Here is a 12,598-nt window from a genome sequence, read left to right as displayed (position 1 = left end):
GTATGTTCTGATTGATATTCATAATCTTAAATAAGATACTAAGTTAATAAGTAATGCGTACCCATGAAAAAAAATATAAAATAAATAAATAAAATCATAAATAAATAAAGAATATTAAAATATAATATTTAAGATATATTTCATAAATAATATATACTCTAATATTATAACTCAATAGGTAATTGGTAAAACAATAATAGTGTAGATTAGTCATAATGAACTTTCCAATATGTAAATGTCAAAGGGATTTAAAGAGAATTCTACAAGATTCGAACTCCCGTTGGGACATAATGTGGTGATGAGCTAGTTGTGATTCAACGCACAACAAAAGCACATACAAAAATAGAAACATAAGATTATCAAATCACAGACAGAACTTTAAGGCTTAAGGATTGTCTGAATTTGGATGTTAAAGGGATTTCAAATAAGCTATAACATATAGGTAACAATATAATCGAGACGGTCACTCGATTTTCAGCAACAATCAGCCTCTCTCACGAAGCCTTGAGCTCGTCCATGCCAACACTAGCCTGTAAAAGAGAGTATTTCATTGGTCAGGTTCAGGGATGTTTTAATCTACTGTTTTATAACTAACTGATGATATACATAATTCAAGATGAAAAAGTAAAAGATTGAATAGACTTGGAGATTCAATCTAAAACTAAATTTCAGATCGCCCAAGGCTCAGAAACTTCAGTTAATAAAAGCATAGCCATCTTGCAAAACTGAACTAGTTGCATCATCAAGTTTGAAAGTTTTAAGACAGCCCCTTCAGGAATTTGAGAAATCTTACCAGAAACTTGTGATTCTCTTCGAGGAGAGGTGAAAATTTTGAACAAAATTGCTCTATATCAGCTTCAACATTGCCATTGCCTGATATAACATCCATAAACTTCTTACGATCGGGGGCAAGCTTCATGGCAACCTACAATTTCAGTATCCGATTAAAATCCACATATAATTTCTCATAACACAATTCATGGATTGAGCTTAACGATATAAAATACATTCAGTTAATTCACACGTTACAAATGTGTTTGCCACGATTCTGTAGCTCGTATCTTTTGCAACATGGTTTTGTTTCTTGAAAGTTTCAAGTCATGAAATGTCAACTCATATACTACACCTTGCTTGTGAGGGATGAAAGAGTTTTAGATCCAAAGAAGCTGGACAATATATTCCAGAAATAAAAATGTAGAAATATGATTTGGCATTTTTTAAGCTTCAATCGAATTCCTAAAAGCACAAGTGGAAGGAAAATGAAGAAAGTGGGGAAAAACACAGCTGCAACTAACAAACTGGGCCAAAAATCTCCTCATGTACCAAAGAATATTAAAATTAAATTAGTGGGGGCATCAGAGGATTACAGTGAAACTTGAACTGGCCAGCCAACCATGCCACTTTTTCAAGGTCTTGCCATAGGCTTCTGTACAGGCACGGGACATTGTCCAATCCTGATGCTCCAGTAAGTTGCGGAACAGTTCTACCAAGAAATCCATGGCTCTGAAAAGAATCAAAATATGCAAGTAGAACCAAAGTGTGTGTTAATCAAATTGATCCAACTTGCAGGCTTATCCTAGATGTTTATATCTCTGGGTTTGGTTAAAAAGAAAGATTTACTACATAATTTTCTACAAAAAAGAAAAGAGCAATTTGGTTCAGTCATTCATTCTAGATGCAAGTAAAAACTCATTCCATGAATTAAGAAGTACGAAGAGCTACATTAAAAATGCTAACTCGCAGGTCACCTGCAATGCAACAACCAAGAAAAATGCAAGGATACACATCCAGATGGGGCAGGGGAAAACTGAAGTAGTTCATTTATAACAGAAAACTATTTTGCATAATTTTGATAATCCCTTAAAAGTGTCTCATGGATGATGACGGAGGCTTCATCACCAGTTAGTTTTTGGTTCTGTAACCTTTAATGACAAACATTATTAAAATTTTACATGTTTAAAAGCATCCTCGATAACATTCAACACGTGGATCTCTAGTTGTGCCAGAATCAAAAGGAAGCAACAAATTCACCAGACATTGTCTAACCTTGTCAACCAAAGAAGACCATTTGTACAACTGGATGATCCTTTTGCAGTCTTACTTTCAATCTCAGGTTTCACCAAGTCGTACAAGTAGTTGAATTCAGATGGGTTGGTAGAGTACTTGGACTCCAATCTCTACAGATACAAATAATAAGGTGAATAAAACATACCCGCTACAAAACTGAGTGCATTTCGACAAAAACACAAGCAATATATGATGTCAAAAACTTGAGAGCCGCGAAGGCATTCATTTGTCTACCTATCAGGAGTACAAAAAACACTCGCAGCTGTATATCACGAATGCACGTGAGATGGATGCAATTCTTTCTTTTTCAGGTACAATACATTTTCCTTTCACTACTTTTCCATATATGTTATTCGTTTACTCCTATCTTATTTGGCAAATAAACAAAAAATAATAAAAAATTAGCTAGTCCTGTGTTCAGTGATAGTGATTAGTAGCCTACAAAATAAAATAAGATACACATATAAAATTAAGTAAACAAATGCATATTATAAGCTTTGAAGTTTCCCCTCGTGTAAAACAACGTGGGCAGCTTACCGCTATGTTGCCTCCAATGTCACTTTTAACAAGTGCCATAGCAGCTCCAAACTTGTCTGCATTAGAAATAATTGAGATTAATTTTAAGAATGACAATTCGTAAAACTGATCAGTTAGTGGTAATCTGATTATGAGCTTGCAATTATTTATGCTATGTTTCAGCAGGAATTCAATTTCGGTATGAAAATATATGACATTAAAAGTTCCAGAAACCTTAGAAAGACAAATCTAGTTCTCTAGTCCACCAACAGAGAAATGCCAGTCAACTAACTTCAAGCAGACAAATCATAAAGTCCACATTATCTTCTTGATAAACTTTTCTCTTCACTCAAAATTAAATCATATGCAGGCAAACTCCAGGACACTAGAGAGAAGTTTCGAAATTCAAAAGGGATCGGGGGGGGGGGGCGCACCGATAACAGGCAAAATATGTTTGCACACTTCCAAGAAAGGCTTGGTCAAAATCTCCCCTGCTTCAGATTTGACGTGCTGAATTCCTTCCAGGGCAGGAGCGAACACAGTTCCCTCCATTTGTATTCTTTGCTGCATTCAAAACAGAGATCAATCACAATTATTGATCAGCATCAAGACAGTCAACTTAAATTAAGATGAAAGTTCTTATATGATTAAATCATACTACGATTTCATCTACCTTTTGCCTGAAACGAAAAGAAGCGGAGAAAACACAGGGGAAATGAGATCAAGAGACGATTCAACCAGATCACAGCGGAAAGCCGGAAACAAACCAGTACAATGAAGAAATCCGACAAATGAAGTAAGGAAATGCACACTTACGGTAAGAAAAGATCCTTTGTGCTGTGGTTTGTGCGGCTTTGAGATCTCCGATCGAAGCAATGAGAGTTGAATTGAAAGAATGAGGAAATGATAGAGGAGGAAGATATCGGAAAACGCGGGATTCGAGCAGTAAGATGTTCTGAGAATCTCTCTTCTAAATTTAGGGGTCCCGTTTCCACGACGCGAGACGAGAATCTCAACCCATTTTATTATGTGTTGGCATAAAAATATATCAAAATTAAAAAATAAAAATATAACAAAATTACATTTTTGACCTTCCAATTTAAATTTGATTGCGTTTTCATCCCATAATCTTTTAAACGTTAATTTGGCACTAAATTCTTAATTTTTTTTAATACGTTTCTTCGATGCCTCCCATTATATTATCCTTGTAGTAAATAATAATATTATTAATAAATAAATAATAATAATAATGCCTTCACGCGTTAGCCGACCAATTTTCCATTAATCACGTCCAATCAAATCGTCTACCGCTGCCAGCTGTATTCTTTTTGCTAAATTATTTAATATTTCATTATATCCACAAACTTTAAGTTTTTTTCGTTTATGCAAGCAATTTTTAAATACATTAAAAAAATTAATTCTCAGAGCATTTAAGATAATTAAAAAAAATGAATTTAAGATCATTTTATTTAATCAGATTAATTGTTAAAATTATACTTAAAATGCTATTTAATTACAAATGAGTTCTAAGTTTGTCTGTGTCACAAAATTAATATTTAAAAAATACCTTAAATTTTAAATTTTATGTTTAATAAATTTTTAATATTAAAATTAGTATATTATACTCTATGGTTAAGACATTTAATTCTTTTTTCAATGTCAAATATGTGGAACTAGCGAATGATAATAATTAATTTTATTTACATATTTATATTTGAATAATAAATTCATATTTAACTTAGATAATAAATTTCAATTTTTTTTTTTTTTTTTTTTTTTTAAGTTCAGCAAATATGAAAAGGAGAGAGGTATTCTAAAAATTAAATAAGGGATTGAGAATGATATTCCTAGGAATAAAATTTTTGGAATTCATGTAGTTTATGTCTGTGGTAGATAAATTATTCTTCTTTAATTGAGAATAAGAACAGAACCAAACCATTTAAAAATAAATAATTGAGAATTCATATAGTATATGTCTAAATTATTTGTCCCTCAAAATTGGTACTATTTGTGATGTAATAATATATCATCGTATTTATTTTTATAATTTATTATAAAAAAAAATTATTTTTTAGAATAACTATGAACAAGTGTAAAAATCTTTTTTTTCGAGATTACCTTTTATAAGGCATCATATTCCAAGTGTCAATCGATTGTAGTATCATACCGTTAATGTCCTACATTATACAACCTAGAAATGAATTATTTGATTCTAAATGATAGGTCGCCGTATACCTAAATTTCTAAATATATTGTAATAGATTAATTATATAAGAACGATTGTTTAGGAACTAAATTCGTAATTTAATAAAATTTGAAAAATTTAAACTTTTCGGAGGCTGTAAACTCTAGTCGAGTTATTAGAAATTAAAGAGGCTGGGATGGGGGTGGGTATTTGATGGAGTTCTTAACAAGTTTCTTAGTAGCAGCATCAGGCAGGTTGATTCCACAAATATCAGCCAATCTGATGAGATAAAGCAACACATCAGAAAGTTCTTCCCCAAGATGCTCTTTATCCGATTCCTCCCAATCTGGCAGCCCTTTCTCCACCTCCCCTCTCCATTGGAATATTTCCGATAGCTCTCCCACTTCTCCTACCTACAATCATACATACCATTCAACTTCAAGAGTTCGATTCTTGAATCAACGTAAGTATAGTTCAATAGTTAAGAAACGAGCAGAGAAAGAGAAAATGACCATAGCGAGGAGAAGGTTTCTGGGGCTGTGATACTTCTCCCAATTTCTGACTTTGGCGAACTCCTCGAGCTTGGACGAGAGGTCCTTTAGGCTAATGTCGACGACACCGACATCGGCTTGCTCGCTGCCTCCCATGGCTGTTGCTGCTGCTGGTGGTTCAGAACTTTGTGTTGCTTTTGTGTGTGTGGGCAATGGGAGAAGGAGCAGCCCCCTTGGCTTTATAGGAAACAATTAAGGTTTATTTGGCAACATGAGGAGGAAAAAGAAAGCCAAGTGGGAAAGCAAATAACATGAGATTCCTCCATATGCCTCACCCCCAATATTCCATTTTTAACCATAGTTTTTAATATCTTATTTACGGGTAATTAATAATAATTTTAGTTTGAATTAGAAAATTTAAAATAAATTCGGAATTTTAACCAAAATATTAAAACAATAATAAATAAAAAATTCCCTTGCTTTCNATATTTATATTTATATATATATTGCAAAAAAAAAAAAAAAAAAAAAAAAAAAAAAAAAAAAAAAAAAAAAAAAAAAAAAAAAAGTGCTGGAAAATAATGATGATTTTTAAAATAAAATAACAAAATGAGTAATGTTAAAAGCTTTATTTAAATTCCACCATTTTAATTTTCGCCTCATTTGCATTTAATTTATTTCCAATTCAGACTAAAAGCAATAAGCAACCTACTATATTAGGCTGTTTTTTCAGATAATTATGACATATTTCATAATACTTTTGAGCCAATTACCATATTTGAATTGATTTATTCGAGGATAGTGTAGAAAAATGTCCATTTAAAATCATTTTAAAATATAAATTCAATTTAATCTTTTAATTATAATTTGCATAAATTAAAAAATGTTTTGAAGTAATTTTAAATTCAATATAAATAATTTAAGCAATTTTAAAATTACTTTTGAACTTAAAATAATTTTTTTGTGCACTCAATAATTACTAAAATAAAAACTACAAATAATATATAATTAATATTCACATATAGTCTCTAATAGTAAATATGTAACACAAATAAATGATTTATAAAGATAATATATATTTTTAAAAATTGGTATGCTTTTATAGATATTTAATAGCATATCACAAATAGATCATTTTTTAATAATATCATCAATAGAGATAACATAATACTTTTAATCTACGTCATAAATATTTATTTTTTTTATAAAGTTTTAGTAATTCGGTGGCCGACTTTAAATTCTTTCCTCCTAAAAATACTTTTGTAAAAAGAAAAAAATTAAAAAATAAAACTATGATATCTTCTTTTAAATTTTAAATGGGAATCGAACATTTTCTCTAAATATTAATTTAATAGTAAAATATTAAGAGATTTGCATACCAAATATATTTTGACTCTCATTAATTAAAATAGAGAATATATTCTAATTGAGAATTATTGGTTGATTTGTGAATAATCCATACAATTTTATTGCTAATTAAAATTTAAAATATAATTTTTTATTTTTGGTGGAAAAGTTTTAATCTCGCTATATTTGGTAATGCTTGGACCTTGTAAATAAAAATATAGAATAAAGACTACTTTAAAAAAAAAATAAGCGAAGAAATAAAATATCAAAATTAGTGGGAATAATCAATTTTCTCTCAAAGGAATTATTATTATTTTTATTTAGATGGATATCTTAAATAAACTAAAATATAAATTAAGAAATTATTATATATTATCATATATAATATATAATAATTTCTTAATTTAACTTGGAAGGTACTAATTCACAAATTAATAATAATTAGGGACTAAAATCGTAATTTCAGAGAGTAATAATATGTAGAAGGAATGGATTATATGGACCCAGTTCAAAGAGGAAAGAACCCTAGGCTCGTCGCTCCTCTCTGAAAAACCCTACAACTCGAATATGGTGAGGATTTTCTTCCTCGGTTTTTCTTTTCCTAACGACGAATCTATATTGTGTGGTGTTATAATTTGTTCGTAGTTTCTGTCCTGCGAATTGTCCTTTAATTCTATGTTTTCTTTCTTATCGGTTCTGTAGCCGTTCAAGAGGTACGTCGAGATCGGGAGGGTCGCTCTTGTAAACTACGGCGAAGACTATGGAAAGCTCGTTGTCATTGTTGATGTCATTGACCAGAACAGAGTACGTTTTTCTTGCTATTACTTGTGATTTTTATCGATGAGCAGTAATTTATAGTTTGAAGTTGTATCCGTCGTCTTGGATGTTTGGAAGACACGAAAACAAGAAGATATATATTTAACAGGACACAATGTTTGGTTCTATTTCGAACGTATTCCTATAGCTATGGATTGATTTCTTCTGAATTTGATGTTTGTGTCATGATCTTAACATACATGTCTCATCAATTCCGCAATTTATTATCTATGAGAATCATTTTATGGCTTCCACCGCCCTCATTGTAAATTGGGAAGGTCTTTTGTAAATATTATGGAGTAAATTTCATGAATGAAATTGTCTCATGTATATGAATAAAACATTTTGTAGCTTCTTCAAGTTTGAAGTGTTAACTTATGAACAATCTATTGCATTTCTTATTTAACGTCCCGCTTATTGATTAGGTCATTAAGTAGTTGTCATTAAAGCGTTAATGGGGTTGAGGATGCATATTATCACTGATAGATGATTAAATTTGTAATAGTCCAAGCCCGCTAGCAGATATTGTCCTCTTTGGACTTTCTTTTTTGGGCTTCCTTTCAAGGTTTTTAAAACGCGTCTATTAGGGAGAGGTTTCCACACCCTTTTAAGGAATGCTTTGTCCCTCTCCAACCGATGTGTGATCTCACAATCTACCCCCTTGGGGTCCTAGTGTCCTCGTTGGCACTCCTCCTAGTGTTTGGCTCTTATACCATTGTAACAACCCAAGCTCACCGCTAGCAGATATTATCCTTTTTGGACTTTCTCTTTTGGGCTTCCTCTCAATGCTTTTAGAACGCGTCTACTAAGAAGAGGTTTTCATACCCTTATGAGGAATATTTTGTTCCTCTCTCCAACCGATGTGGGATCTCACAAACTCCAAGGCTTGAACTATTTTCTCTGACTGATTCCCCACCGACCCCTAATGGATGTTTGGCGGATACTTTAAGTGTATGGTTGTTTGAAGTTCCGATGACTCGAGTTGTTTTTATCTCCCGAATGAATGTGACTATATATTATCCAATTGTCCCTGTTGTGAAGAACAGAAAGGATTTTAATGGATTTTTCACATGTATCCATTTTTTGTTGTCATTTCCTGGTGATGAAGTTTTTGTTTCAATATTTGATTAGTTGCTTCCAACATTATCTTAGCTCCGCTATTAAAGCATCTCTACTTCCTCTTTAAGAGGTTTGTACTGCATCATTCTCAAAAAAAGCTTTGGTTAGTTGCTCATTCTATCATTTCATTAATGCTACTATATACAGGCTTTGGTGGATGCCCCTGATATGGTCAGGTCTCAAATGAACTTCAAGAGACTTTCTCTTACTGACATTAAAATTGACATTAAGAGAGTTCCTAGGAAGAAGGAACTCATTGAAGCTATGAAGGCTGCAGGTATGCTATTCATTTTTCAACTTATTTCGCTTTCAAATACCCAATTCCTTTCTACCTACCCCCGTCCCTCCTAGTTGTCATCTTTGTTTGCTGCAAGTTTAACCCGTTGCCTCGATCATGTTAGATGTTCAAAAAAAGTGGGAGGATAGCTCTTGGGGGAGAAAACTGCTTGTCAAGAAAAGGAGGGCAGCTCTTAATGATTTTGATAGGTTCAAGCTAATGTTGGCCAAGATAAAGGTCTGCACTTCCTGTTGTATACTTTTTAGCCCTTTCTTATGCTCTAGTACGTGTAGGAGTTTCAAATCCTCATGGATTCCCAATACAAGTTTGAATTTACTAACGATGGGCATTATCATTTTGCAGAGAGGTGGATTGGTCAGGCAAGAGCTTGCAAAACTGAAAAAGAGTGAAGCTTAGAGTAATCGCATTTCTTCTATAGCTTCAAATTTTGTTAGAGAACAATTTATGAGGTGTGGATTGTTATCCCTTTTGTTCCTCCCGCCCTTGGGAGTTGGGGGTGTATCTCAAGTACATGGAAGTTTTGGACATCAAGTTTTAGTGAGTTTTTATACAGAGTTGGGTTAATCCCAATGTGCCAACATTAGACGAATTTAATTAATATATATATATATATACAGTCAAATACTGTACTATATATATATATATATATTTTTTTTTTAATTAATTTATTTATTATTATAGGAATTCCGCTTACCACAAGCACCCCACCTCATACGACTAGGGGGTGTTCTTCTAGATTATCAATTGAAAAGGGAACTTGAAAAAATAGTCTTATATTATGAATTCAATTCATTTTTGTTAAATTACGATATGTATAAATATATAATGTAATTATGTGATCATACAATAACAATTATGCAAATTCTATAAAAGAATAAATAATAATAGTTTGTATTAAATCCAATCTTTAGTGGATAACTATGAGTAATTAATGATTTTTTAATATATATCAAATATAATTTGTTTGTATTATTTTTTTAAAAAAATTGGCTACAAAACACAAAATTGTGGTTGTTTTTTACTATTTTATAATCATATTTCTAAATTGGTTTATTTTTTGAAAGTATTCTTAAAATATAAAATAAGAGTAAACAGATTGAAGTAATATTTGTACTCTTAGTTAAAAAAAAAAAAAAAAAAAGATTATCAAAACTGGGAAGGACTAAATCGTAAATTTAAAGTTATAATGAAAGAATTATTTGGAACTACAGGGGAATAAAAAAAACCCCTAGTTTCGACATCGGCACTGTAAACCCTAGTTTCTTCTTTCGCCCTTCTCTGAAACCCCTTGCACGCCGAAGATGGTAAGCATTCCTATCCTTCGTTTCTCTCTTTCTAATGACGAATCTACAGTTTTTGGTGTCATAATTTTCTTCCCCTTCTTTCTCAATTTTGCGTTCTTTTAATGTTTCTGTAGCCTTTCAAGAGGTACGTTGAGATCGGAAGAGTCGCTCTTGTCAACTACGGTGAAGACTACGGAAAGCTTGTCGTCATTGTCGATGTTATTGACCAGAACAGAGTATGTTCTTTTTTTTGCTATTGCGTGTGATGTTCATCGATAATTGCTAGTTTCAGTTTGAAGTTGTACGTACCAATTTTCTTGGAGGAAAGTCCCGGAAAACTTAGCATTTCTGTTTCCCGACTCTTTACTTAGCATTTCTGTTTCCCGACTCTTTGTAGACAAGATTTGGTTAGTTGTTTGTTCTATCATTTTATTAATGCAACTGCATACAGGCTTTGGTGGATGCTCCTGATATGGTCAGGTCTCAAATGAACTTTAAGAGACTTTCTCTTACTGACATTAAAATTGACATTAAGAGGGTCCCTAGAAAGAAGGAACTCATTGAAGCTATGAAGGCTGCTGGTACGCTTCTTAATTTATTTTTCATGTACAAATACCCATTACACCCTGCCTTTCGTGTTTTTTGTTTGCTTTAACCTGTTGTTTTGATTGACCATATCAGATGTTCAGAAAAAATGGGAGGATAGCTCTTGGGGGAGAAAACTACTCGTGAAGAAAAGAAGGGCATCACTTAATGATTTCGATAGGTTCAAGCTTATGTTGGCTAAGATAAAGGTCAGTGATGATTTGATGTAATCTGTAGTTTGTACTTTCTCTTGTTTGATTTTGACCCTTTTCTTATGGCGTTGATGCATGAAAGAGTGCGAAAGAACTTTTGTTTTATTTATCATTTAACAGTAACTTTCTATTGTGCTGATCAGTCTTCTTTTCTTTCTTTGTTTCTTTGTTTTTTGTCTTTTGTTTTTTTTTTTTTTTTGGTGTGCAGAGAGCTGGATTAGTGAGGCAAGAGCTTGCGAAGCTGAGAAAGAGTGAATCTTAGAAAGTACATTCCTTTGGCTTCAAATTTTGTTGTGAGTTTAAGTTTATCAGGTTTGGATTGTTATCTCTTCTGTTTCTCTAGCCCTCAGGAGTTTGTGATTGTTTTGAGATGTATGGAATTTGTACTTCCAATAGTGAGATTTTACCTATCTTTACCACAAGATGCCTATATTACTCCAATTAAGCATGAATCTGAATCTGCTGAGTGCTGATGTTTCTCTGTTCAACTGTTAAATTGAATATCTGTGCCACTGAGTATGGTTTTGTTTTCTATTTGTTTTTTTGAATTTTTTTATGTCTGTCTTCCCTTGGATGCCGCTGCACTGTTGAAATATTTGATACCGTAGTTGTACTACAAAATGAACATTGCTTGTTATTCATACGTCTAAGTATGCTATCAAGCAGTCTTGGCTCGGCCTGCTTCATTTGCCTTAACTTTTACTTAAGTATCCTCTATAAAGGGTACCCTGTTTAGAAATATAGTTGCTAACAAAATCTTAATGTAGTATCAAATACTTCTATCTTCAATATTCAATCTTCAATCTTCAATCTTCACATTTATTAGAAGCTTTTCCAAATCCTGCTCCCTCCAGACTGGTAGGACTTAACGCCACGAGCTTTGTGCAAACTTCACTCAGTAAACTTGTTGGTTTCTTTTCCTCATCCTCAGGGTCAAGTAGAGATTCATCCTCTTCGATTAGGAGGCATTCCCAAAGTTGTTGTCCTTTGATTGTAAAGTTTTTTTCCGTATAGTTGTTGTCATTTCCCCTTCTTCCCCAAATATGGCTTTCAAAGGCATCATCAGCGGATGGGGAGTTTTCAAAATTGTTTCCCTCATGTAAATCACTCCATGCGGGGCTCAAAGTAGTAGAATATGAACCAAATGATGAAGTTCTTGTTGATGCAAACGAAAAGCTTGGTGAAAAGTTGGGTGACAGTATTGATGATGACGAAGAAGGTGATGAACTACTACCAAATCCTTGAATTTCTCTCGTTATTTTCAGAGCTCTCAAACGTGATTCTTTTAAAGTCTGGCCTCCTTTCAGTAGTTGTAGTATCGATTGTGACTTTTTGTGCATGATTTCACCCCAGTTGAACCTATCATATCATTAGAAAATCAAATATCCCTTGAGAATAGCTGTTACTCTGATACTATTTACAATACTGATTTGGTTAAATCATTTTTACCCCCTTTCATCTACATGCTTAAAAGTTCCAAGTGCTTCGATGATATATGAATCTCTCTTGAACTCGTCAGCTAACTCTTCTGGTCCGTGGGTTAACAAGAACTCAAGGAGTACCAGTGATTTGTAGGATTGTTTCCACTGCTTCCACTCAACACTACGAAGCCTGAAAATTGCAGTCACCACAAGTATGATAACACTTTTTTTTTTTTTTTTTTTTTTTTTTTTTTTGGG

General features: G+C 32.6%; 5 protein-coding genes across 7 annotated transcripts in view; 2 read left to right on the top strand and 3 right to left on the bottom strand.

The window, feature by feature from the left end:
- Positions 1-190: 190 nt before the first annotated feature.
- Positions 191-3,603, bottom strand: LOC111479622 (glycolipid transfer protein 1). Of its 2 annotated transcripts, XM_023124378.1 has the most exons (8): positions 3,400-3,594; positions 3,257-3,263; positions 3,018-3,147; positions 2,605-2,660; positions 2,047-2,177; positions 1,368-1,503; positions 794-925; positions 191-530 (listed from the first exon to the last, which is right to left on the bottom strand). In XM_023124378.1, exons 3-8 carry the CDS (start codon positions 3,133-3,135, stop codon positions 495-497), a joined length of 609 nt encoding a protein of 202 aa, XP_022980146.1. In that variant the 5' UTR covers positions 3,136-3,147; positions 3,257-3,263; positions 3,400-3,594; the 3' UTR covers positions 191-494. The 2 variants fall into 2 exon arrangements, with proteins under 2 accessions (XP_022980146.1, XP_022980145.1); XM_023124377.1 differs by lacking the exon at positions 3,257-3,263 and having other exon boundaries at positions 3,400-3,603.
- A 1,298-nt stretch (positions 3,604-4,901) lies between these two features.
- Positions 4,902-5,492, bottom strand: LOC111479227 (dCTP pyrophosphatase 1-like). Its single transcript, XM_023123783.1, has 2 exons — positions 5,281-5,492; positions 4,902-5,181 (listed from the first exon to the last, which is right to left on the bottom strand). The coding sequence occupies exons 1-2, from the start codon at positions 5,413-5,415 to the stop codon at positions 4,951-4,953; spliced, it is 366 nt and encodes a 121-aa protein (XP_022979551.1). The 5' UTR covers positions 5,416-5,492; the 3' UTR covers positions 4,902-4,950.
- Positions 5,493-7,100: 1,608 nt separating this feature from the next.
- Positions 7,101-9,417, top strand: LOC111479103 (60S ribosomal protein L14-1-like). The gene is made up of 5 exons (XM_023123583.1): positions 7,101-7,176; positions 7,309-7,410; positions 8,689-8,818; positions 8,943-9,055; positions 9,182-9,417. The coding sequence occupies exons 1-5, from the start codon at positions 7,174-7,176 to the stop codon at positions 9,233-9,235; spliced, it is 402 nt and encodes a 133-aa protein (XP_022979351.1). The 5' UTR covers positions 7,101-7,173; the 3' UTR covers positions 9,236-9,417.
- Positions 9,418-10,029: 612 nt separating this feature from the next.
- On the top strand, positions 10,030-11,431 carry LOC111479102 (60S ribosomal protein L14-2-like). Its single transcript, XM_023123582.1, has 5 exons — positions 10,030-10,143; positions 10,257-10,358; positions 10,574-10,703; positions 10,804-10,916; positions 11,128-11,431. Exons 1-5 carry the CDS (start codon positions 10,141-10,143, stop codon positions 11,179-11,181), a joined length of 402 nt encoding a protein of 133 aa, XP_022979350.1. The 5' UTR covers positions 10,030-10,140; the 3' UTR covers positions 11,182-11,431.
- A 36-nt stretch (positions 11,432-11,467) lies between these two features.
- The window catches only part of LOC111479101 (ENTH domain-containing protein C794.11c-like), a 1,996-nt gene continuing 865 nt past the window's right edge, over positions 11,468-12,598 (bottom strand). For both annotated transcript variants that reach the window (XM_023123579.1, XM_023123581.1), the window contains exons 3-4: positions 12,369-12,530; positions 11,468-12,278 (exon numbers count right to left, since the gene is read on the bottom strand). In XM_023123579.1, the coding sequence (XP_022979347.1) occupies positions 11,726-12,278; positions 12,369-12,530 (715 nt within the window). In that variant the 3' untranslated portion in view covers positions 11,468-11,725. The remainder of the gene's footprint in view (positions 12,279-12,368; positions 12,531-12,598) is intronic.

Source organism: Cucurbita maxima, unplaced genomic scaffold (assembly GCF_002738345.1).
Source record: "Cucurbita maxima cultivar Rimu unplaced genomic scaffold, Cmax_1.0 Cma_Scf00005, whole genome shotgun sequence".
NCBI lineage: Eukaryota > Viridiplantae > Streptophyta > Magnoliopsida > Cucurbitales > Cucurbitaceae > Cucurbita > Cucurbita maxima.
This window is presented reverse-complemented; position numbering and strand designations above follow the sequence as displayed.

What these genes read in the sequence shown, in the direction of transcription:
- LOC111479622 (XM_023124377.1), bottom strand. Translation starts at nt 3,135, where the DNA reads ATGGAGGGAACTGTGTTCGCTCCTGCCCTGGAAGGAATTCAGCACGTC. An exon ending in ACATTGGAGGCAACATAGCG is followed by an intron (nt 2,178 to 2,604) that starts GTAAGCTGCCCA and finishes TTGTATCTGTAG; the next exon opens with AGATTGGAGTCCAAGTACTC. An exon ending in AAGAGAATCACAAGTTTCTG is followed by an intron (nt 531 to 793) that starts GTAAGATTTCTC and finishes TCTCTTTTACAG; the next exon opens with GCTAGTGTTGGCATGGACGA.
- LOC111479227 (XM_023123783.1), bottom strand. Translation starts at nt 5,415, where the DNA reads ATGGGAGGCAGCGAGCAAGCCGATGTCGGTGTCGTCGACATTAGCCTA. An exon ending in GAAACCTTCTCCTCGCTATG is followed by an intron (nt 5,182 to 5,280) that starts GTCATTTTCTCT and finishes GTATGATTGTAG; the next exon opens with GTAGGAGAAGTGGGAGAGCT.
- LOC111479103 (XM_023123583.1), top strand. An exon ending in ATGTCATTGACCAGAACAGA is followed by an intron (nt 7,411 to 8,688) that starts GTACGTTTTTCT and finishes TACTATATACAG; the next exon opens with GCTTTGGTGGATGCCCCTGA. An exon ending in TGAAGCTATGAAGGCTGCAG is followed by an intron (nt 8,819 to 8,942) that starts GTATGCTATTCA and finishes CGATCATGTTAG; the next exon opens with ATGTTCAAAAAAAGTGGGAG.
- LOC111479102 (XM_023123582.1), top strand. An exon ending in ATGTTATTGACCAGAACAGA is followed by an intron (nt 10,359 to 10,573) that starts GTATGTTCTTTT and finishes AACTGCATACAG; the next exon opens with GCTTTGGTGGATGCTCCTGA. An exon ending in TGAAGCTATGAAGGCTGCTG is followed by an intron (nt 10,704 to 10,803) that starts GTACGCTTCTTA and finishes TGACCATATCAG; the next exon opens with ATGTTCAGAAAAAATGGGAG.